Source organism: Berghia stephanieae, chromosome 2 (genome assembly GCF_034508935.2).
Source record: "Berghia stephanieae isolate SIO BIC M18660-M18661 chromosome 2, UCSD_Bste_1.3, whole genome shotgun sequence".
Taxonomy (NCBI): Eukaryota; Metazoa; Mollusca; class Gastropoda; order Nudibranchia; family Aeolidiidae; genus Berghia; species Berghia stephanieae.
The window spans coordinates 79,221,719-79,246,718 of record NC_088361.1 but is presented as its reverse complement, the minus strand read 5'-3'; the positions used below and the strand labels follow the sequence as shown (position 1 = coordinate 79,246,718).

Here is a 25,000-nt window from a genome sequence, read left to right as displayed (position 1 = left end):
TTCGGCGGGTTTCGTAAAAAAGAACCAGTGCTTTTTTACGAAACCCGCCGAAACCCGCCGAAACCCGGCGAAACCCGACAATATACAGCAAAGTTATGGGAAGTAGACAACTGTGGGGAGTGAACCCGAGACTCAGGGAAGTGTACACCAGTCGGGAGTGAACCTGAGACTAAGTTTATCGGCCGGTTTCGGCGGGTTTCGTAAAAAAGAATTAGTGCTTTATTACGAAACCCGCCGAAACCCGCCGAAACCCGACAATATCCGGCAAAGTTATGGGAGTTTGGCAACAGTGGGGGGTGATCCTGGGAGTCAGGGAATTGCACACCAGTGGGGAGTTAACCTGGGACTGTGTAAAAAGGATATCAGTGGGAAATAAACCTGGGACTAAAGGGACATGGATACCATTGAAAGTTGAAGCCGGATATGGGAATTGAGTACCAGAGGAGAATGAACTGACACTATAGAAGGTGGGCGCCAGTGGGGAGTGAACCTGGGATTCAGGGAATTGCACACCAGTGGGGAGTTAACCTGGGATTGTGTAAAAAGGATATCAGTGGGAAATAAACCTGGGACTAAAGGGAGATGGATACCATTGAAAGTTGAAGCCGGATATGGGAGTTGAGTACCAGAGGAGAATGAACCTGACACTATAGAAGGTGGGCGCCAGTGGGGAGTGAACCTGGGATTCAGGGAATTGCAACCAATGGGAGTTAACCTTGGACTTGGGAGATGGATACTGAATAACCCATGGGAGTTAGTACCAGGGAGATGAACCTGAACTATGAGGGCGAGTTGAGTGAGAATGACCTGGAGTATGAGGAATGGAAACCGTGGGGATGAACTGAGACTAGGGATGACAATGAGGTGGGGGCAGTGGGATGAACGTGGGATGTCCAGGGAATTGCACAACCAGTGGGGATGTGTAACCTGGGATATGTAAAAAGGATATCAGTGGAAAATAAACCTGGTACTAAAGGGAGATGGATACCATTAAAATTTGAAGCTTGGTATGAGAGTTTGGTACCAGAGGAGAATGAACCTGACACTAAAGGAGGTGGGCGCCAGTGGGGAGTGAACCTGGGACTATGTAAAAAGGATATCAGTGGGAAATAAACCTGGGACTAAAGGGAGATGAATACCATTGAAAGTTGAAGCCGGATATGAGAGTTTGGTACCAGAGGAGAATGAACCTGACACTATAGGAGGTGGGCGCCAGTGGGGAGTGAACCTGGGACTATGTAAAAAGGATATGAGTGGGAAATAAACCTGGGACTAAAGGGAGATGAATACCATTGAAAGTTGAAGCCGGATATGAGAGTTTGGTACCAGAGGAGAATGAACCTGACACTATAGGAGGTGGGCGCCAGTGGGGAGTGAACCTGGGACTATGTAAAAAGGATATCAGTGGGAAATAAACCTGGGACTAAAGGGAGATGAATACCATTGAAAGTTGAAGCTGGATATGAGAGTTTGGTACCAGAGGAGAATGAACCTGACACTATAGGAGGTGGGCGCCAGTGGGGAGTGAACCTGGGACTATGTAAAAAGGATATGAGTGGGAAATAAACCTGGGACTAAAGGGAGAAGGATACCATTGAAAGTTGAAGCCGGATATGGGAGTTGAGTACCAGAGGAGAATGAACCTGACACTATAGGAGATGGGCGCCAGTGTGGAGTGAACCTGGGACTCAGGGAAGTGCACACCAATTTGGAGTTAACCTGGGACTGTGGGAGATGGATAACTGTGGGTATCCGAGCCGAACTATAGGAGTTGGCTACCAGAGGAGAATAAACCTGACACTATAAAAGGTGGGCGCCAGTGGGGAGTGAACCTGGGAGTCAGGGAATTGCACACCAGTGGGGATTTAACCTGGGAATATGTAAAAAGGATATCAGTGGAAAATAAACCTGGTACTAAAGGGAGATGGATACCATTAAAATTTGAAGCTTGGTATGAGAGTTTGGTACCAGAGGAGAATGAACCTGACACTAAAGGAGGTGGGCGCCAGTGGGGAGTGAACCTGGGACTATGTAAAAAGGATATGAGTGGGAAATAAACCTGGGACTAAAGGGAGATGAATACCATTGAAAGTTGAAGCCGGATATGAGAGTTTGGTACCAGAGGAGAATGAACCTGACACTATAGGAGGTGGGCGCCAGTGGGGAGTGAACCTGGGACTATGTAAAAAGGATATCAGTGGGAAATAAACCTGGGACTAAAGGGAGAAGGATACCATTGAAAGTTGAAGCCGGATATGGGAGTTGAGTACCAGAGGAGAATGAACCTGACACTATAGGAGATGGGCGCCAGTGTGGAGTGAACCTGGGACTCAGGGAAGTGCACACCAATTTGGAGTTAACCTGGGACTGTGGGAGATGGATAACTGTGGGTATCCGAGCCGAACTATAGGAGTTGGCTACCAGAGGAGAATAAACCTGACACTATAAAAGGTGGGCGCCAGTGGGAGTGAACCTGGGAGTCAGGGAATTGCACACCAGTGGGGAGTTAACCTGTGAATATCTAAAAAAGAATATCCGTGGGAAATAAATCCGGCTTCAACTCCCAATGGTATCCATCTCCCTTTAGTCCCAGATTTATTTCCTACTGATATCCTTTATACATATTCCCAGGTTAACTCCCCACTGGTGTGCAATTCCCTGAGTCCCAGGTTCACTCCCCACTGGCGCCCACCCCTTTTGTGTCAGGTTCATTCTCCTCTGGTACCAAGCTTTCATATCCGGCTTCAACTTTCAATGGTATCCATCTCCCTTTAGTCCCAGGTTTATTTCCCACTGATATCCTGTTTACATAGTCCCAGGTTCACTCCCCACTGGCGCCCACCTCCTATAGTGTCAGGTTCATTCTCCTCTGGTACCAAACTCTCATATCCGGCTTCAACTTTCAATGGTATTCATCTCCCTTTAGTCCCAGGTTTATTTCCCACTGATATCCTTTTTACATAGTCCCAGGTTCACTCCCCACTGGCGCCCACCTCCTATAGTGTCAGGTTCATTCTCCTCTGGTACCAAACTCTCATATCCGGCTTCAACTTTCAATGGTATTCATCTCCCTTTAGTCCCAGGTTTATTTCCCACTCATATCCTTTTTACATAGTCCCAGGTTCACTCCCCACTGGCGCCCACCTCCTATAGTGTCAGGTTCATTCTCCTCTGGTACCAAACTCTCATATCCGGCTTCAATTTTCAATGGTATTCATCTCCCTTTAGTCCCAGGTTTATTTCCCACTGATATCCTTTTTACATAGTCCCAGGTTCACTCCCCACTGGCGCCCACCTCCTTTAGTGTCAGGTTCATTCTCCTCTGGTACCAAACTCTCATACCAAGCTTCAAATTTTAATGGTATCCATCTCCCTTTAGTACCAGGTTTATTTTCCACTGATATCCTTTTTACATATTCCCAGGTTAAATCCCCACTGGTGTGCAATTCCCTGAATCCCAGGTTCACTCCCCACTGGCGCCCACCTTCTATAGTGTCAGGTTCATTCTCCTCTGGCACTCAACTCCTATAGTTCGGCTCGGATACCCACAGTTATCCATCTCCCACAGTCCAAGGTTAACTCCCAATTGGTGTGCACTTCCCTGAGTCCCAGGTTCACTCCACACTGGCGCCCATCTCCTATAGTGTCGGGTTCATTCTCCTCTGGTACTCAACTCCCATATCCGGCTTCAACTTTCAATGGTATCCATCTCCCTTTAGTCCCAGGTTTATTTCCCACTGATATCCTTTTTACACAGTCCCAGGTTAAGTCCCCACTGGTGTGCAATTCCCTGAATCCCAGGTTCACTCCCCACTGGCGCCCACCTTCTATAGTGTCAGGTTCATTCTCCTCTGGTACTCAATTCCCATATCCGGCTTCAACTTTCAATGGTATCCATGTCCCTTTAGTCCCAGGTTTATTTCCCACTGATATCCTTTTTACACAGTCCCAGGTTAACTCCCCACTGGTGTGCAATTCCCTGACTCCCAGGATCACCCCCCACTGTTGCCAAACTCCCATAACTTTGCCGGATATTGTCGGGTTTCGGCGGGTTTCGGCGGGTTTCGTAATAAAGCACTAATTCTTTTTTACGAAACCCGCCGAAACCGGCCGATAAACTTAGTCTCAGGTTCACTCCCGACTGGTGTACACTTCCCTGAGTCTCGGGTTCACTCCCCACAGTTGTCTACTTCCCATAACTTTGCTGTATATTGTCGGGTTTCGCCGGGTTTCGGCGGGTTTCGGCGGGTTTCGTAAAAAAGCACTGGTTCTTTTTTACGAAACCCGCCGAAACCCAGTCCCAGGTTCACTCCCCAATGGTGTACACTTCCCTGAGTTCTAGGTTCACTCCCCACAGCCACCTACTTCCCATAACTTTGTCGGGATTCGTCGGGTTTCATCGGGTTTCGGCGGGTTTCGGCGGGTTTCGGCGGGTTTCGGCGGGTTTCGGCGGGTTTCGTAAAAAAGACACACCCGTAAAACCGGGTGCGTGACGTAAAAGAAAATATTGAACTGGTTACGTGTATTTACAAAAGATAATAGGGGTGCCTCGTAATATTTTTGGTATTACGCTATGGTAAAATCGGGTTTCTCCCAAACCAACGGGATATGATAATAAACATAGTCTAACGGGGTTTAAACTTGTTGTACTTATTTGCATGTCTGATAACCCATATTGTTATGGTTTCATGTTGTAATGGAAATAATCTGAAACCAACGAAATATTTGTAGGTCTGATTTAATAGCCGAACACAATTATGGACGTGATTTAACTTTGCTGCAATGAAGACAATATTTTGCTTGGTTTGAGCGTATTCCTATTGCAACAATGAGCCCATAAAATGTGGGTTTCCAGACCTGCAAATAAATAACACGTCACTAAAAATGATCAGTCGATAGATTCTTTACATCACTCATTTGTAGGGAAATCAACTGATTTTGCAATGACGTATTCTTGTTATTTGGCAATGGAATCAAGGAATGGAAGAGTCAATGATTTCAGCTCCTTGACATGTTCGCGTCCTGACTCGAGGCATGTCGGTTTGGCATGGGGGTCAGCACGTGACACATACCAAAGACTACTCGTTTACAAGGAGTGTGGTCTAAAACAAACCGAGCGGTCAAATTATGTTTGGTGAATCAATTATGAATTAGTGAATATGGAATGGATAATAATAATATAGGTAATATTATGTTATTATGAATCTTCTACTTCAACAAAATTAGCGAGACAGTACATATTTGAAAGAAATTTCATTCTTTGCTTGTTACTTTCATGATATAATTGTTGTCCTTCAAGGGACAAGAAGGGCTCATACTGTCGTGTTTTTTTTAAAGAACACAGAATGTTGGTTAACATTGCATATACTGTGTTTTTTTTTTAATAGCGGCCGCATAGATGCGCTACATACTATCAGGAGAGTACTGCTATGTTTCTTCTTCTTTTGAGTTTGCCACGAATAATCACTCGGTTTCTTTGAATAAGAAAAGGAGAAGAAGGAAGAGGAAGAGGAGGAGGAAGAAGAGGGAGAGGAGGAGGAGGAGGAGGAGGAGGAGGAGGAGGAGGAGGAGGAGAAGGAAGAAGAAGAAGAAGAAGAAGAAGAAGAAGAAGAAGAAGAAGAAGAAGAAGAAGAAGAAGAAGAAGAAGAAGAAGAAGAAGAAGAAGAAGAAGAAGAGCATTAATGTATTAAACAGATGATTTACAATATTTCCGATCGGACCAAAATTACAAGTTCGAAATTTTCGTAGTTGTGGGAAGGTCTGCTTGTCTTGTGTCAAACTCTCAAAAAACTATAATTTGTACAGATTGAATAGAATTGAATTCCTGATAAACGTGACAATAATGTAAACATTAAAATACATTTTAAATATTATTTTAACAAAAGAACAAAGACAAACATCGTATCCACTTGAGATGTTAAAAGCCCACCAAGGTTAGGCTATAAATACCTCGATCAGAACAGTGTTATTAGCATCCTCCCTTGATTTCCCACGATACGAGTGGTTTCACATGATTTAACACATTTTAATTTCCATTTGTAGATTATGTTTATTGCTGCGTTAAGTGAATTGGTGGCCTGGGTTGATAGTAACTGGTTTCTTCTTTACACGAGGGTCCTTGTTATCAAGGCAGGTGTTTGACTTGGCTATTTTATATTCCATTATAGTATACAATGTTCAAAGGCCGATAATAAGTACTAAGGAAAAGAATAGAATAACTCCATAATATGACATGAATTGAAGCTAAAACAGTAAATTGACTTGAATAGAAGACTGAAATCAAATGACTACTATTATAATTCAAAGCCATCTAACAAGCCATGTCTGGCGGCGGTGACTTGCTCCTGTATATTTTATGCTTATGAAATGGAAATTTTAATTCGCTTTTATTTGATTTTTAAATATAGTTTGACTTATCATGAAGAACGATCAGTGACAAATCCATGCTAATTTTAAATTTTATATTATACGAATTCACATTTTGACATTAGAAGGGTCCAAATTTTAAAAATCACGAAATCAATTTAGAATCAAATTTATTGATAACCTAACTCGGATTGATTCTACCTGTCATTGTGATTCGTATGTTATCATGAAGATTGATCAGACGTAGCCCATTATATAAATACTTGCGATTATGCTTTTTAAAATGTCTCTGCTGAGTGACAATTTAATTGTATTCCATTCTAGAGATATCTTGAAAATCTAATATGGGTGATGATAATATTAATGTTAACAGGTGGGACTTTAGAGAAATTTCAAGGAAACATTTGTTATGCCAATCTAACTGGGATGCTTTTTAAATTATTTTGGGGTTTTTTCCTTGATTTTTTTTTTTTTTTTTTTTTTTTTTTTTTTTTTTGGTGATTTTTTTTTCAAAAATAATCACAATGCCGATAAGGTCAAAATGATTCAAAATTGTAACTTTGATTGGTAATTTAGATACAAAAGGAGAATAAAGCTACTTGAAGGAAGGACTTTTTCATCAAGGACGACGGCATATATTACTGAAAGCAATTATGTGCTTGATTTAACATTGTTGTAATGGACAATATTTTCCATTCGCTAGAGTATATTATGATTATGAAAACGAGATCATAGCAATTTGGGTTCTCAGACCTGCAAATCAGTACACGTCGATATAGTCCCATTCTAATACATTTAACGCAGAGAATAGTAACCAATATTGCAATGACTATTGGTTGTTATATCATTTTTGTCTTGTTTTTCTTATTATGAATGTTTCTTATATAATTTTTTTAATATTTTTTTTTTATTTTTTTTATTTTTTTGGTTGTTGTTTTGTTTTTGTTTTTTGTTTTTTTGTTGTTGTTGTTTTTATATTAATCTTGTTTTGTTTTCTCTTTTGTTTTTTTGTTTTGGTTATTTTTTCTAGGGGGGGGGGGAATTGGTTTATTTGTGTGCTTGTTTATTGGTTTATATTACTTGCTTTGCGTGTTTTTTTAATAATGGTGGGTGGTGTTTATTTTCTTTTGAAAACTATGTTCTTTAAAATCGTGCAATAAAATTAAATAACAGGAGGTCAATATATTTTATTCCTTGTTAGTAGCTTACGTATTCAAACAATTAATAATTTTGGAGATAAAACATTATACAAAGGTTTGAAGTGACAAGAATCAAGTCTGGTGTCTTTGCGAATTAAAGATTAAGAATCCTGCTTCATGCTGAGAAATAGAGAATGCCAGATATCAATGGGGCTTGAATACGGAATCCTCTAGCTACAACGCAAAGCCTTATCCTTACTTGTGCGCCTATGTGGTCTTATGGTAAGACACTCGCTTTCGGATCGGAAGGTCCTGGGTTCGAGCCTCGCTCGGCGCATAGTTGAGACTTTGGAAAAGACTCTTTACTCATATACTCTCATCGTACTGAGGTGTAAAATTAGGTAAAATTTTCTCTCGATAGCTCAGCTGGTAGAGCACTCGCTTCAAACCTGGAGAACCGTTATCGACCTCTGATACAGTCGAAATTTCTGTCTGACCCCCCCCCCCCCCCCCCCCCCCCCCCCCCCCCCTTATCCTTGTATACCCAACAATGATTGCGTAACTGGATTTGTTAGATCTGACGGATAGTCCTTTGCGATAGACTAGCCGCTTTTCCGAAGGGTAGAAAACAATTTCTATTGTTCGTTCAACGCTATAGATACCGGGATAAACTCCGATTCCAAGCGCCTGATGGCTCTCTAGGACTTATCCTTATTTCTCACAACCATATTATTATAACTATTTTTTAAAAGATTTATCTGACTTTCGAATCAACTGTAATTTCTTTACCTTTTTTTTTCATGAAACAATATTTTTTTTTCATGAAATTGTTTTTTACAATGTTTCAGTAAAAGAAGAAGAAAAAAGCAGGAACACTACAAGATGATATTATTTTCATTTCAAACACAGGTTTATTGTCATCATGTAAGTACGTGTGGTATAATAGCCATTTGACACAATAATATACAATATTGTAATTGTTTCTAGATTCAATGAACTAGTAATACAGTTTATTGTCGTTTCTGTAACACGACATCGCTCAATAAGATAATACAATAAGATATTCATATATCAATGTTTTATTTACAGAAGAAAATCATATGTAATTTTTTACAATTCTAAGCAACAGCTTAAATATTACGATTCTTAATTACTTTCATAATTAACTAGTTAACATAACTAACAATACTACTTACAAAGGGAAAATACAGGGGGGGGGGGGAGTATTTACAGACAATAAAAATATTTGTGTCTGGGGTTTGTTTACGTTTTTAAAAATCTTTGGCATTCTAAAAATAAAGTCGAGACAAGTCAAATATAGAAGCAAAAGAGGGGAACGCCCACTTCTTCAATAGTTAATGAATCGTCTTGTCAAAACAGTTGTGATGTGTCAACGATTTGGGGCGAAATGTACACATTATAACGGACGTCACTCCCGTACGCAACTCTTCATACATAAAACAATAAATATCTATACGTTTGTTTTGTTTCTTCTTTTAATGAATATAATGTAACAATATGAAATGTTTCGACCTTAACTCTTCTTCAAAAAACAACATAAATATATCAGAACTATATCACAATTCGTAAATTAACATTCACGATATTTATTTTTTGTTTGATGCTAGTCTCGTTTATTTGTCCAAACAATGGGCAATAATCTGCCGTACTCGAAAAAAATACATTTTCAAAATTTTGGCAAGAAAACTCGTGCTTCAAATATCGATTGATTGAAAAAATCATCGTCTCAAATGGTTTTTGACAAGATGATGGTCAGTTTAATCGATCAATACTTGAAGAACGAGTTTTCTGGCCCATTTTTTAAAATGTCTTTACAGATTAAAGCAGTGAGTACTGCTTTTCGTTGCTTTGTTGATAGCCGAAAACAAATTGGAGCTGAACAATTCTTGATTTATTATTTGTGACCCCCGACCTCAGACAGGTATTATGTCGAAGTGAACCAGATTTTACAAAGACTGAATTTAAAGTTAGAATGATGAGAGATAATATTTATGATATTTCACTTGTCAGACTCTTAAGAATTTATAATATTCCTTATACTAAATAACACAAAATATTATGTTGTCACAAGTCTTATATCTATACAATATTCAAGTTTCATCACCAAAACCTTCCCGACAAAATACCACCATGAGGCGATGAGTTACATTTCCCATTCTGATTGCTTTAAATCCATTTGTTCAATTATTAGCACTCTAATCTTTTGCTTTATAATTTTTTAGCCCAGGGGATTCAGACAGCTTGGCATTGTTATGATATGTGTTGCAATTATGATATATGTTTGATTTGCGCTCTGTAATGTATAGATAAATAGAAAAAATATATCTTGGTAACCAAAAGGTGTGATTTGTGACAATAAAAGAAAACCAGTAGTAAAATCAAAACATTATAATATACAAATATCGTAACAGTCGTTTGGCTTGCAATGTTATAGATATCTTTTTTGGTTTGAAATAATAAATAGATAAAAGAAAGTTACCCCATCCTGTGTGGATTCTTTCTCTCTCTCTCTCTCTCTCTCTCTCTCTCTCTCTCTCTCTTATATATATATATATATATATATATATATATATATATATATATATATAAACAATAAACTGAGCTTTATATAGCGCAATATCCACTAAATGTGCTCAAAGCGCTTTACAATATATATATATATATATATATATATATATATATATATATATATATATATATTCTAATAGTCTATCTTTTCTTTATATATCCAGTATCATTTTAAATTCACATATGACTTAAACCAGTTTATTTTTGGCAAACAGGTCTTGAATTTACACAAACATCAGAGAACATTTTATGAGTTATCACGTTAAAGAATAAAACCATCAGTTCTTTAAACAAATTTACACTGGTATTCTGCCTCAGACCCACAAAACACTTTTATTTTTGGCTGAATTCTGTTGATTTAAAAAATTACTGAATTAAATTAAATTAATAAATACAATTCCCTTTATTCATCCCATGGGGAAAAAAAATTTTTAGGGTCTATTCCAAGGGAAGACTGGAATAACCCATACACACACGCACACACACATACACACACATAAACACACAAACACACACACAACACTCATTAAAAAATAATTTTATAAAGATAATTTTGAATCATCTTATTATGATATCAGTATTTTAGATTTTTTAAAAATCTTTAGACAAAAGAAGAAAAAAAGTGTTTTGTATGTGTACGGCGGAAATAATTCTATATACATAATGCTGAAAAGGGTAATTTTTTTTTCCTTTTGAATGAATGCATTTGCTGCCTGATTCAGTCCCTTGATTGGTAGCAAAATAATAATTCCAAGGACGGAAACACACGAAACTGACATCTAAGAGTTGTGGCTTGTGCGTGGGAGTTGGTTTGAGTTGGGATTTTTGTTCTCTCGTAGAAACCATCAAGTCTTCAGAAATGTTGTTATCGTCCAAGTTGTCACTGTGTTGGACTCAACTAAGGGACAGAATCGGTAACAAACGCATTCACCCATTAAGAAATGAATACATTAAATTTGTTCGTTCGAGCCTCAAGGTTTGGAATTTTTCTTGGGTCTATTATTACAGTGTCAGATTTTTTTACAGGCTGTCCGAACCATCCAACAATGAGGAAGTTGGTGGGTATGATTTAGTAACGGCTTGAAGAATTGTTTGATATAGACCAATTTTATTTTCAGGGTAGCTTGCAAGAATCGTTGCACGTTTTACAGCGTGAATAAATAGCTTTTATTGCCAAGGATCGCACTTTCTGGCGACCTTAGCGGTAATCGAACCGGGATCTACAGGTCACAAGGCGACTGTCATACCACTTGACCAAAAATAAGAGCTGCTCTTGTCAGTAATGAAAAGGGCCGAATGTGGAAGTTGATTTTGGCCAGCTCGATAGATTCTTATGAAGATGTCTGAGTAAAATATGGGTAGTATACTGCAGGATTGGTAGGCGAGGAGCCGTATGAGCCTCCATGGGCTCTAAGGATGCTGAGTGGGCTTACAAGTCCTGCCGTAGAGGGCAGATAGGGATGTAGGCTCTGGCCGTAGAGCATGCTTGAGTAGGGTGAGGAAAATGAGCCCAGACACCCGGACGATGGAGGAATTGTAGGACTGTTGACGTCAAGGCCTGGGTTTTGTTTTTTCCATTTCGTTCTTCTGTTCTGGAACCATATTTTTACCTGTGAATGTATGAATATTTCCATGAGTGCAATGAGAATGTTAATTACTACTGTAATGGTGATGATCACGATGAGGATTACAACGACAACAGCATTGACGCTATTGATAATAATGATGGTGATAATGATGATGCTATGACGGTGATGATGATGGTGATGATGATGATGATGATGATGATGATGATGATGATGATGATGATAATGACGACGATGATGATGATGATGATGATGATGATGATGATGATGATACGTGATGGTGGCTGTGGTGGCATTCGAAATCTTTTTATCATGCATATCACATCAAATAATATGACCATGTTGCAATTTATGGCGTTGAAACAACCGTTGAAAAATCCTAGACATTAGTTACGATAGACCAATCAAAGTAAGAGAGATACAAATAAAAAGGATTTTAATTATTAATTTGACAATGTTAAAATCTTTTCAAACTGAACGAGTATCAAGCCATTCAAATCTCTTAGCATTCTATCCAGTTCGCTCATTTGATATTTCCATTGCATCCTAAGCTAATATTTTCCCTCTACTAATAATTCCAATCGTAACCCATTTTCCTTTTTCAATCCATAATTATATGCACTGTTTTAAAATTATCCAATATTATGTCTTTTCCATCTTCTTCCTTCAAGAACAAGCCTAATTCTAAGAAGTATGAAAATGTTAATGTGAACATTCGTATAGCGTATTTCCCAAGGATCCACCATATTGTATTCTGTCAATCACAATAATAATTCTTCTATATCGCAAGCAGACCAACATTTCCTTTTTATATTGTTAAAGTCGCCTTCAAGAGCTGTACTTTTTTTACAATACTTGCCACGACATCTAAAGTCAAATACTCATTCACTCTTGGGTTGAGTGGGGTAATATTTGCAAAGTGCTTAGACAAGCCCAGTTATTCGACCATGTGGATTTGTAGTGAAAATGATCAGAAATATGGAATTGCAATGTTTGTACTTTTAGACATTTCATCTTATCTTATCTTATCTTATTTCATCTCATCCTATCTCATAAATTCGGTCACTGACCATAATGTTCAACATCAATTGATATTAATTAAAAGACGATACACCGAACCGCTAACCATCGATGTTATGTGTCCCCCCAAAAAAAAACTGGAGAAAACGCACTGTATCCAGTAATTCGATATTATTTATGATGAAACAGGTCAAAGTATGGTCAAAATTAATCCACTAAAAGTAGCAAGCTCAGAAAAGAACATACCTGGGTTTCAGTAAGATTCAGACTTAGCGCCAGGTTGAGGCGTTCACAAACGGACAGATATCTGGTTGTCTTGAACTTGTTCTCCAGCGCTACCAGCTGCTCGTATGTAAAGGCCGTTCTAGCTCTTCTGGGTTTGCCTTGTTTACTGCTGTCTAGACAACCTCCACTTCCGTTTTCGTTCTCATCACCAATCTTCTTTTCGTCATCACTATCGTCATCACCGATGTGCTTGACGTCATCACACGACATGTCTACATCATCATCAGGGTCGAGATTTTCTTGCGATGACGTCACGGAAATGTCATCTTCATGGTTGTTATGCCCTGTTGACAAAGAGAAGATTTTTTTATAAAGTAAGAATAATATTATAAATCATGTCGCTTGATATAGTGGGATGAGAACTCGTCAAAGTATGACCCAACTAAATATAGTTGAGGCGGTGGGTCGTATTTTTCCAGTGTTCTCACTGATTTTTAATAACCACTTCGGGGTTGGCTCTGGCAAAGACTAATAGCCTGACATAAGTGCCAAAGAGACAGCAAATTGGTGGTTTGGAAATCTGATGACTATAACAGAGTTTTAAGTAAACTCTAACGGGAGGCAGAAATTATTCACATGACTGTGCTAACACGAAGCAAGAGGAGGCTGAAAAAGAGAAAAACTCGTTTCCAATAAAGCAACTAGAGTCATAATAAATATTCATTAGAGCTGCAAATCCAAAATATTAATAAAAGAGGATCTGACTATTTTATAACCTCCGAAATTTGACTTGAAAATCGGAATTGTCCACCAAAGACAAAAGCATATCATTTCTTTTTAGATACATAATAATTTTGTCAAAACCTAAAAAGGTAAGACCAGGGGTAAAAACGGTAGTTGGTTGCTCTCGATCATTGAGCCGTCTTATTTCATAATTATCTACGATAGTCTATATTATGTTGTTATTGTGACAAACCAGGGGACAAGGGACATACGCTGAAACAACTGTTTCTAAACTTGCATAAAAACCATTAATTTCAAGACTTAATGATCTTTCTTGCAATGTTGAATTTCGCACCATCTGTTAAGAATGTACCATATGGTTGGTTTTTTGTACATGAATAGAAGTAAAAGCATGCAAACTGTAATAACAGTATCACTTATTTTAAACTTATTATATTGAAAATGAGAAGTTTGTTTTTTTTCCTGTACCATTAATTTAAAACAGATTTTTAAAGGCATATTAGCAGTCAATAAAACAGACATGTTAGAGATGAACAAATATGTTTCACCAAAAAGGATCATCAAAGAGTAATGGATATCGCATACAAGGAAACCAGTGGATGTAAAATAAACTTTGCGAAATTTGATGTGTAAACGAAAATGGTGTATCAGATGTTTGAGATAGCCGTAACGACAATCGCAGACTCTCTAACGGTGTGGCCCTGTTGCCTGTAATAGGTCTGATTAGTTACCTCGGCCGCAGATGCTATTCAAGAAGAGGAGGTGTAGATTCAATAACTGCTTCCACTAATTGCCCGGGTCCTTAAACATAAACCCGTGTTTACCGCTCACTTTTGAACTGATTAGCTCTGAAATCTGAGCAGGCACGGCGCTTCTGCCTGGTCCTACTTCACCGTCATCTCGTCTCATGCCAAGGTGAAGAAAAAAAAACAAGTTACAGTCACATCCTGTTATTCCGAATTCCGTAAATCGGATTCTCCAACAATCCGGAAATTTTATTTTAAGTTGCGTCGAGATTTTTTCCACATTTTCTTGTTAAATGTCAGTCAAAGGGTTGTAATAAATTATTGATACTGTGATTTTATCGTTACAAAATCGGCTCCATGAAACTTATGTTTCCCAAGAGTACATCGTTTTTGTTTGACAGGGGGATATATGATTTGGTACTTCTGTTGTAAGATACAATTATGGGAAAAGGTGCCAGATTATCATGTGAAAAAGCACAGTAGGGAGACTGAAACCTTAGAAACAGTCTAAAATCAAATTTTATCTTTGTAGACTATAATAATTTTGATAATAATTTGGATTTCAATGCCAAGGACATGATATTTCTTGTATGGGTGGACGTACGGCTTAGCGAGACACGACTGCAGCATCAACAGTGTTAGGATGTTGATGGTAAAGAGATAGTTGATTCATTTTTATTTCTTTTTATTGCGGTGTGGAAGAAGAAGAAATAGCAGATGGATAAGGTATGGAATGTTTATTTATAATGTGTGTTCTTCTCTCCTTACTGTTGCTATAAGTGCTGGAAGTTGAAAACTACACCACCCGTTCTTCTCTTTAGGCTATTTGTTCATTAGTTTGGAAATAATATATCAATTACAGATCTGTTTGTTTAATCTCGTTTCCGTATTTGTGGATTTTAGCCCGATAGACTGATCCTATGTTATGTTCATGATTTAAAGTTTCTCTGTAAACTGTTTTCCTAAGAAGGAAGCATGTGTTTTGAGGGGATATGTAGCATATTTAGATAGATACATAATTATACTTAGGTATGTTGTGGTAAAAACATTTATCAGCTTTACATTATTGAAAGTCGTGTAAGAAATAATTATTTTGCTTGTAAAAGTCTCCATTATTATTTTCTTATTTTTAAGATAAATGTTTTTGCAGTGCTTACCAACATATATGTTTTTACTGTAAAACTAAAAGAAAAATATTGCGATCTTCTTAAAAAAATGTTCGGTGAAATTATTTTTGGCCAGTAACATGTCTCCTTCAATAAATAGTTCTTGAAAATATGAACACATGACTTTCTCTTTCACCTTCCCCACTCCTCTCCTGTATTTTCCCTAAAACAACAAGGATTTTTAATAACGAACCGATATTATTGTTTATTTCTATTAAAATGATAGACGTAGAGGTTTGTTTTTTTTTTTTAACGAGAACAAAACCAAAACACACACAAAAATGGAATGAGCATTGATAGAGGTTGACATAAAACGTTTACTTACGTTGACCATCAGTCTTTAAATATGCACCGCGTATGAATTATAATTATAGAGAAAGTACATTTGGACAGGGAAGAAAATGAGAATAAAACTTGAGCATTTATATATCGCAATAACATGCTCAAAGCGCTTTACAATGGGTCCCTAGCTAAGACTTATATCTTATACTCTATCGATGTCGCTAGTCCCTAGCCAACGCTTAACGTATATGACGAGACACGACGCACGTAAGACAATATTACAATAATATTTTGTCGACAAACAAACACAACGCTGTTAACGACCAGGTGCTCACTTAACACCTGAGTATGGTGAGAGAATGTGAGTAAGGAGCTTTTTCCAAGGACTCCACTTTATGTCGCTCAGATCGGCATTCATTCAGAAGGATAAGAGACCACGAAGCCACAAAATGGTCTGCTTGTAATATGGAAATGACAGTCGACGCTGCGAAGAACAGTGATAATGGTAGTGGAAGGCCTTACTAAATCAAACACACCTACCCACTGGAGATAGATAGATAGATAGATAGATAGGTAGATAGATAGATAGATAGATAGATAGATAGATAGATAGATAGATAGATAGATAAATAAATAGATAGATAGATAGATAGATAGATAGATAGATATTTAGATAGATAGATAGATAGATAGTGATAGACATAAGAGATATAAGGATGATAATACAGTTTAGTGTTATATTTATCATTATTGTTATGGATATTGGGGTCAGAGTTTGCTAAAAACATGGCGATGTTTTCAACGGGTAAAACTGTCTGTTACCCTCCAAAAATAAAGACAGCCTAGATTCCTTAGATAGCCGAATGAGAAGCATTTTTATCAGAGAATGATTGATGTCCTGGTTGTACGATTACTTCCGCAATTATCATGACATTTCATGCTATTAAATCGGCCTCTTTTATTAATTCTGCTGTTTATTGGCTTTGGGTTTATTTGTTTGTCTGTTGTTCGTTTGTTAGATTTTTTTTTTTGGGGGGGGGGGGGGGTTGTTTTTGTTTTTTTGTTTGTTATTGTTTTTTGTTTTTTTGGGGTTTTTTTTTTGGGAGGGGGGGGGGGGGGGAGGGAAATTGTTTGGAGCGGGGATGTTTTTTTCTTTTGTTGTTATTATTTATTTTTGCGATTATCTGTTGGGTTTTTAATGGTCGTTTTTTGTTTTGTTTTTTTTTTGTTTTGTTTATATTTTTTTTTTGGTGGTTTTTGTTGTTGTTATTTTTGTGGGATTTTTTGGTGTTTTTTGTTTGTTAATTTGTTTTTGTTTTGTTTATTTATTTTTTTTGTTTTGGTTGGTGGTTCCATGTGCCTACCTGTAGAACATAATATTTTAAAACGTTGTGAAGTGTGTTGAACATGATGGAAGCGATAGTAGTAGGGGAAAATAATAATAAATAATAATAATAATAATAATAATAATAATAATAATAATAATAATAATAATAATAATAATAATAATAATAATAATAATAATAATAATAATATAATAATAATAATAATAATAATAATAATAATAATAATAATGCTGAAAACTTATATAGCGCTATAACTCCGAGATACCAGACTCTAAGCGCTTTAAAATAATAATCGGCATGTATGTATTCAACAGAAAAATAATCAAATTGATATTGTTTTTGTGATTGGATAAACCCTGGCTAGTGGATATTACTGGCTTAAATGGGAATGAGAAGAAATGACCAAAAGAAAAGGGGAAAACGATGATGATGATGATGAGAAGGTAGAGTAGGCGGAGGAGGGGGAAGGAGGAGGATGTGGTGGTGGATGTTGATGCTGTTGATGATGATGATGATGATGATGATGATGATGATGATGATGATGATGATGATGATGATGATGATGATGAAGAAGAAGAAGAAGATGTTTTTCAAATGCCTCTTTCATTCATATCCTATTAAATGCTTCAACCAAGATAGATTTTATTTCAAAAAGATTCAGGTAAACAAGTACATGAAATAAATAGATAATTAATTAACTAATTTAGAAAACTCTCAACTTTTTTCTCCTCCTTCTCATCAACTCTGTCGGTTTCTCCTCAAATCCATTCTAATGTTTTTTTATTTAGATATTTTTCAATTTATTTTTGTTTTGACAGTTGAATTGCACGGTGCACATTTAAGCATTACGTCTATCAACATCACCGTTCTTTATTTAGATGATAATTTTGGTACTGTAATAAATCTAATGGAGTGGTGTCGTTCTTATCACAAGTTGTCGTCGAATAGGAAAGTGGAGGAGGAATTAGACGGAGGAAAAAAGGAAGTATGGAGGTTTTGAGTGGACGGGATAGATGCGTGGTGAGGGAGAGAAACAGGGGGGGGGGGGGGAGATGAACAGAGAGAGAGAGAGAGAGAGAGAGAGAGAGAGAGAGAGAGAGAGAGAGAGAACGAGAGACAGAGAACGAGAGAAAGAGAGTGAGAGAAGGATGTGAACGAGAGAAGAGAGTGAGAGAAAGTGGGCTTGTGTGTGTAAGAGAGAGAGAGAGAGAGAGAGAGAGAGAGAGAGAGAGAGAGAGAGAGAGAGAGAGAGAGAATGAGGGGAAGATGGGTGAATGGAAGAAATGGGGAACTGAATCAAAAGGAGGGGAGAAAGAAAGATGATGACCGAGGGGTTAAAGGAGGGGAGAGTGACAAAAGCAAGGGACGTGTATGTGTTTGTGTGAGTGTGTGTTGTTTTGTCTGAGATATGTGTGCGTGTGTGTATATGTGTGTGTATGTGTGTGTGTGTTTGTTTGTAGGGGAGAGTGAGAGTGATATAGAGAGAGCGAGAAAGAGAGAGAGAGAGAGAGAGAGAGAGAGAGAAAGAAAGAGAGAGAGAGAGAAAGAGAGAGAGAGAGAAAGAGAAAGAGAGAGAGAGAAAGAGAGAGACAGAGAGAGACAGAGAGAGAAGAGAGAGAGAGAGAGAGAGAGAGAGAGAGAGAGAGAGAGAGAGTACAAAAATGATAGAGTAGCTAGAAATAATATTCCCTTCCATTTTCTGTCTGTTATACCGATTATCAAACTATTACTCTTATCTTTCGAATGCGCGCCATGCCATGATTGCCATAATATTTATGACGTCTTTATTAATTCGCAGCCTTTTATTTTCTAATTCTTATCTTATCCGGCTATTCGTCTTAACAGCTTTTAATAATAATTTGTATTTTAATGGAGTAGGACAATTATATCAGGCATAGATTCGGGTCATGGATAGTGTTAGGTTACCCTGTTTGATGTCGTAAACCATTTGGGGAACATAGTTTAATAATTTATGCCTGTATAAATATTATTTTTTCTAGGTTAATCTTTGCCTTTAAATTAAAATTCCATATTATGAAACATAAAGCGTAATACCCTGTGACCCATCTCCTCGAATTGGTGTTATTTTGGGGAGAACTATAATATTATGCTAGAAATATTGAATTTATTGTCAAAGATAATGATAGAATGACACTAAACTAGGGTCAATTAATTTTATCATATTATTTATATTTTATCATTTATGGAGAAAAATGAACTAAAACAAAGGTCCTTATAATGGAAACACACACAAATCCACACATGCACACACACACACACACACACACACACACACACACACATACATACACATTAAAAAGAAAAATCAAAAAACAAATAATATATTACAAAACAAAAATAATGTCAGATCCCATTGATTGACTGACCTCCAATTCATCATACCGCCTCATGCCGATACAATGACCACATTAACTCACTCAACCCTAACACCGACTATATCCGTTATACACGGGATGACTTTTAACCCATGGCTATTTATTACATTTTTCTGAGGCAAATTATAGGCGTAGTATCAAAGCTAATGTTTTTAGTTTTTACTATCTATGTACATGCTCATTTTAATACATTTTTTTCCAATTTTGAAAAGTAGCAAAAATCTATAGGATTAAGTGAGTTACAGCTGTGAGTTACATTTTATGAATTGTCTTCCAACATATCTTTTTTTTTATGTCGTTGACAGGATTATACAACCAACTATGACGGAACGAGGGGGGAGGGGGGGGGGGGTGAGTATACAGCTTACAGAGAAGCAGGACATTTTGTGTAAACGAGTCTTAAAATCATTTCATTGATTTGAGTGTTTTTGTAATGTCTATTCTCAATAATAGATAGACTCTATCATTCTGATATAACCTGCTTTAATTTTAAGAGCACTTTTTTACAAATCTATAGAAGATGCAAACGGGGAGAGGCCTTCATAGAAAAAAAACTGAGCCAGTTGTTTTTAATCAATGCAAACCAGTGCTTTTTAAACTGTCAAAATAATATGGTCAACAGTTATGTATTTTATGATCCTGGAATAAAGATTGGTAATCATAATAAGCGATCACCATGCTTACATTTTGATCTATCTATTTATCTATTTCATTATTTATCCGTCTATTTGTTACTGAATTATTTATTCATCTATTTATATTTTTGTTGTTTTATCTATCTTCGGGTGCTTCTAAGCCATGAAAAATTATAAACTCTAAATGACATTTTGACCACAGAATGTTTTTGAATTGACATTATTTCTTATCATTAGCTGTTAATAATTTACTTTATTATAGCATTCTCTTTACATGTCCACAATATAGTATATCTTTTTCTTATTTCATTGTAAATCAAATGGATCACTTGTAATATACTTTACCCTTTAAAAGAAACCAAAATTATTGGATCAAGCACTCGTAATCATGAAATTTGACTGCTATTTTCTCATCAAGAAACTGACATGTGAATGAAAATATGCCTCGCCTATCAGATCTTTCTTCTGGTTTTCTTATTTTACAACGACGTTATTAACCAGTTAACCGTTGTACTCTGGAAAAACACGTATTTTAAAAATTTGGCCAGAATACTCGTCCTTCAAATATCGATCGATTTAAATAACACCTCATCTTGGCAAAACCTCTCAAACCTGGGACCTCGCGAGGTTTTAAATCGATCGGTATTTGGAAGACGAGTTTTCTGGCCAAATGTTTAAATATGTGTCTGTCCAGAGGCCGACAGACCGTTAACTGGTTGAAATGCCAAAGAGAAACAAGCACAGGAAAAGGTCCTCCCAAAGCAAATAATATTATCATACCCCACTCCGCGTAAAAACATTGCATCGCCTTAACAAACTAAAAATAAAAAAAGCACCAGATTGTCTACACATTCAAACTTACCTAATTGTGACTCACCCCCTCAAAACGTTATTTTGTCGGCGTGTACTAGCTAGAGTCGAAAACTGACTTTAAAAAATTAGAATGATCAGAAATGATATGAAGCTTTTTGTTGTTGTTTTGTTTGTCAGTTATTGTTTTGTTTGTTTGTTGTTTCTTTTGGGGTTTTGTTTCGTTGTTTTTTTAATGTTTGTTTCTTTCTTTGTTTTTTTTGTTTTTTGGGTGGGGGTGTTGTTGTTTTGTTGTTTTGTTTGTTTGTTGTTTTTTTGTTTTGTTTTTTGGGGGGGGGGGGGGCTTTTGGGTTGTTTGTTTGTTTTTTTTTTTTTTTTTTTTTTTTGTTTGTTTGTTTTTGTTTGTTTTTTTTTTTTGGGGGGGGGGGGGGTGGTTTATTCTGTTTCGTTTGTTTTTTTAAATATTTTCTTTTATTTCGTTTTTTTAAATTTATTTTTAAATTTTTTTTTTTTTTTTTTTTTTTTTTTTTTTTTTGCTTTGGTTCTTTTTTTGTTTGTGGGGGTTAAGGTTTGTTTTGTTTTAGTTTTATTTTTGTATTGTTAGGGGGGGGGGGGATGTTTTGTTTTTATTTTCTTTTCTTTTTGTTTTGTTTTTTATTGTTTGATTTTTTATTATTATTGTTTATTATTTGGGGGCGGGGGTGGGATGTTTTTCTTTATTTCTGGAAACAAAGTGCTATTATTTTCAACATAAAGACAAATAGACTTAACCCAAGTCTAATTTTGCTGGCTATAATTCTAACCTTTTAACAACTAAATTGAATCATATTCGGCGTTATACCGATTTGAGACGATGTGTTCCAACAAACAATATACAGAATTTTATTACACCTACTTTCTATCACGAGATTGGAGTGCGAGCGTTTACATTTACACGTCGTCTTCATACAAATTTGAACTGACATTCTATAATTAACTTATTTAGAAAACTGTTACTCCCCATGTCTTCAAATTTATCAATTAAATCCGAAACCTCTGAAGAGGGGGGGGGGAGGAGGAGGAGGAGTAGGAGGAGGAGTAGGAGGATGGAGAGGAGAAGGAGGATAATTCGTAGTCTTGAGAAAAGGGTATGTCAATATCTCAATTGCTAGGATTCGAACCTATGACCTTTGCCATCCTTTGCTCACCCGCAGACAAGTAGACAACATTGAGATAGCATGATAATCTATTTTTATATCTAATGATTGCAAATAAAACAGGAACAAACATCATTAGATGCTTTGTAGAAGGAGATGTTTGTGTAACAATGTCACAAAGTGCGAAGCCCCAAGTCAGAATTATAGCCTCTAGTTTCTCGTGTTTGTGTGTATGTGGGTGTGTCTGTGTGTGTGTGTGTGTATGTGTGTGTTTGTATGTATGTGTGTATGTGCGTGTGTGTGTATTTCTTTCCTTTTGTCTCATCCTACATGTTAGTATTGCTGCTGGCTTGGAACGATGTGAAGCACTTTGAGCATGTTTATTAGATACTGCTCAGTGTAGATGCTCTAGTTTTTTGGAGGTTTTTTTTTTTGGGGGGGGGGGGGGTTGTTTTCTTTTTTGTTTCATTTTGTTTGGGTTTTTATTCTTGAGTCTTCGTGAACGTTTATTCTGCGTTTTACATTCTAGATGGAAATTATACCTATTATGTTTTGTTTTTTTAATATTATTGTGTACTGAATTTAATTGTTATGTTTATTTTGTTGCATTCAATTATTTTCTCTTAAGACAAGATTCATTTCTAAATTTTGTATTGATTTCTTCCCAAAAATGAAAACTCAAAAATGCTTTGTTAGCATGACAAGCAACAAAATAAACAAATTCATAGCAAAACGCTGTTAATCTAATGTTTATTTGATTAAGATGTCGGTACGGACAAATCCTATAAAATTGATAACATCACAATAGATCATCTTGAAATTTGCTTTTCTTTTTTTTCTTTTTTTTTTTTTTTTGTTAACCTTCCTTTTGGTTTCTTATTTGATAATTTTTTAAACAATTTGTTTTTTTCTTATTTAGTTTGTTTGTTGTATTTTTTTTTTAATTGTTTGTTTCTGTTTTGGATACTTTTTTTTTGTTTTTGATGCTGTGATAAGTCATGCAGTATTTGACAGTAAGCTTGTTTTTGTGTACTACTTCTCTTAGGCAGTGTTGTTTCCCTGCTCATCAGCACGCCTTGGACAAGATGTTGAATTTCAGGTGGGTTAGAGGCATCCTTTAAATTCCTTGACGAAAGATTCTACGCGAGTGTGTTTCTGACATTTTCTTGACTAAGTTGTCTCTTATACTGCTGAAGACTTTGGTTGATTTACTATTTTGTTTGTAATACTTATGCCTTGGCTTATTTTTCATTTTCTGTTGGCTTGAATTTGAAATTAAGAGTCTATGGTCTGTGGATTTCTTCATTCCTGCATATGTTCGTGTTCCTGATATTAGGTATTCATTATTCATTAAAATACATCATGGAAATGATGTATTGCGAGTTTTCGTAGATTAGAAATAATGATTGTGTTTTTAACTACAAAATCAATACTTCAATTTGCTGTTAATATTGTTGTATTGAAATTGTACTCTATCATTTTGAGCATTCCATAAATAAGCTGCTAAATTGTCAATTTATAAAGGCATGATGCGGCTGAAATTCAAGCCCATTATCTCCCGGTTATGATTTACTTGTAAAGATAATGTACAAAATAATGATTGACTATTTAAAAATATAATACTCCAACCACCTGTTCTCCCTATCTCTATTTTATTTTTAAAAAGCTCGATCATGTCAATCCACCTATTAAAATCACGTCATCCCATGGCATGTCGATGGATGATATCCTGATACCATCCCACCATTTCAACCCCTACCCTTCCTGTCCAACAAACAACAAAGATATTTTGATTTATTTCAAAAAAAAAAAAAAAGAAAAAAGAAATGGCTAAAAAAAACATTTAAAAAATACATAACACAAAAACAAGTAAACAAATAAACAAAAAAAAACAACAAAAACTAAAAACAAAAAAAGAACATTGAGCATTTATATAGGGCAATACCCACTTAACATGGTCAGGGCACTTTGCAAAGAGTCCCTGGCCAACAGCAATACTAAACAAGTATGGCCGAAAATGGCGCCTGTAAAAAGATATTACCATTTTTCCCGACAGAGACAGTGCTGTTAACGGCCAGATACTCATTTTACACCTGGGTACGGCTAGATAACGTGGGTTAAGAGTCTTTTCCAAGGACTCAATTATGCGCCGCTCAGAGCGGGACTCGATCCCAAGACCACATAGTTGCACTATTTTGATTTTTGATGAAGTTGTTTTTTTTTTTATGACATTACACTCCAAGGGTTTATCTAGACCTATTACTCCGATTCTAAATCCAAGTCCAAAACAAAAGGGTAAAAATGTTTCCTCTTCAAAGAGAAAGAATGATGGTGGAGATGACAAAACGGAAAGCTTCGTCAGAGAGGCCCTATCCTGCATAAAAGCGATCGAATGAAATTATAGAGACAACTGCTAGTAAATGGAACTTCCAAGACATCAGTTTCAACTCAAGCATGCTAAAGCCGACTTTGATTTTAGTTTTGACTTTGGTTCAAAGAGATCGGCTACACCACATAACAGCTTTACTGATGAGGCAGACAATGCTAAGGTAATTAAAGGTATCTATATACACTTTTTATTCACTCGGAAAATTAAAAAAAACGATAATTAAATGTTTTCTGTGTAGTGGGAAAGTTGTTGGTATGGACGAATCTAAAATTGATAATCTCAATAAATAATCAACATTGTTATACAAATATTTTCTATTCCGTTCTGAGGTAAAAAGTTGAGAATGATGAATCTCGTTAGTGAAACAATTCTGAATGTTAATCAAATATGTATAAAATTTAATTTTCTTATTGCATAATCTTATC

The 25,000-nt window shown here is 36.4% G+C and overlaps 1 protein-coding gene across 2 annotated transcripts in view; it reads right to left on the bottom strand.

The window, feature by feature from the left end:
• Positions 1-10,291: 10,291 nt before the first annotated feature.
• Positions 10,292-25,000, bottom strand: part of LOC144965601 (uncharacterized) — a 21,773-nt gene continuing 7,064 nt past the window's right edge. For both annotated transcript variants that reach the window (XM_078901139.1, XM_078901140.1), the window contains exons 3-4: positions 12,947-13,269; positions 10,292-11,704 (exon numbers count right to left, since the gene is read on the bottom strand). In XM_078901139.1, the coding sequence (XP_078757265.1) occupies positions 11,426-11,704; positions 12,947-13,269 (602 nt within the window). In that variant the 3' untranslated portion in view covers positions 10,292-11,425. The remainder of the gene's footprint in view (positions 11,705-12,946; positions 13,270-25,000) is intronic.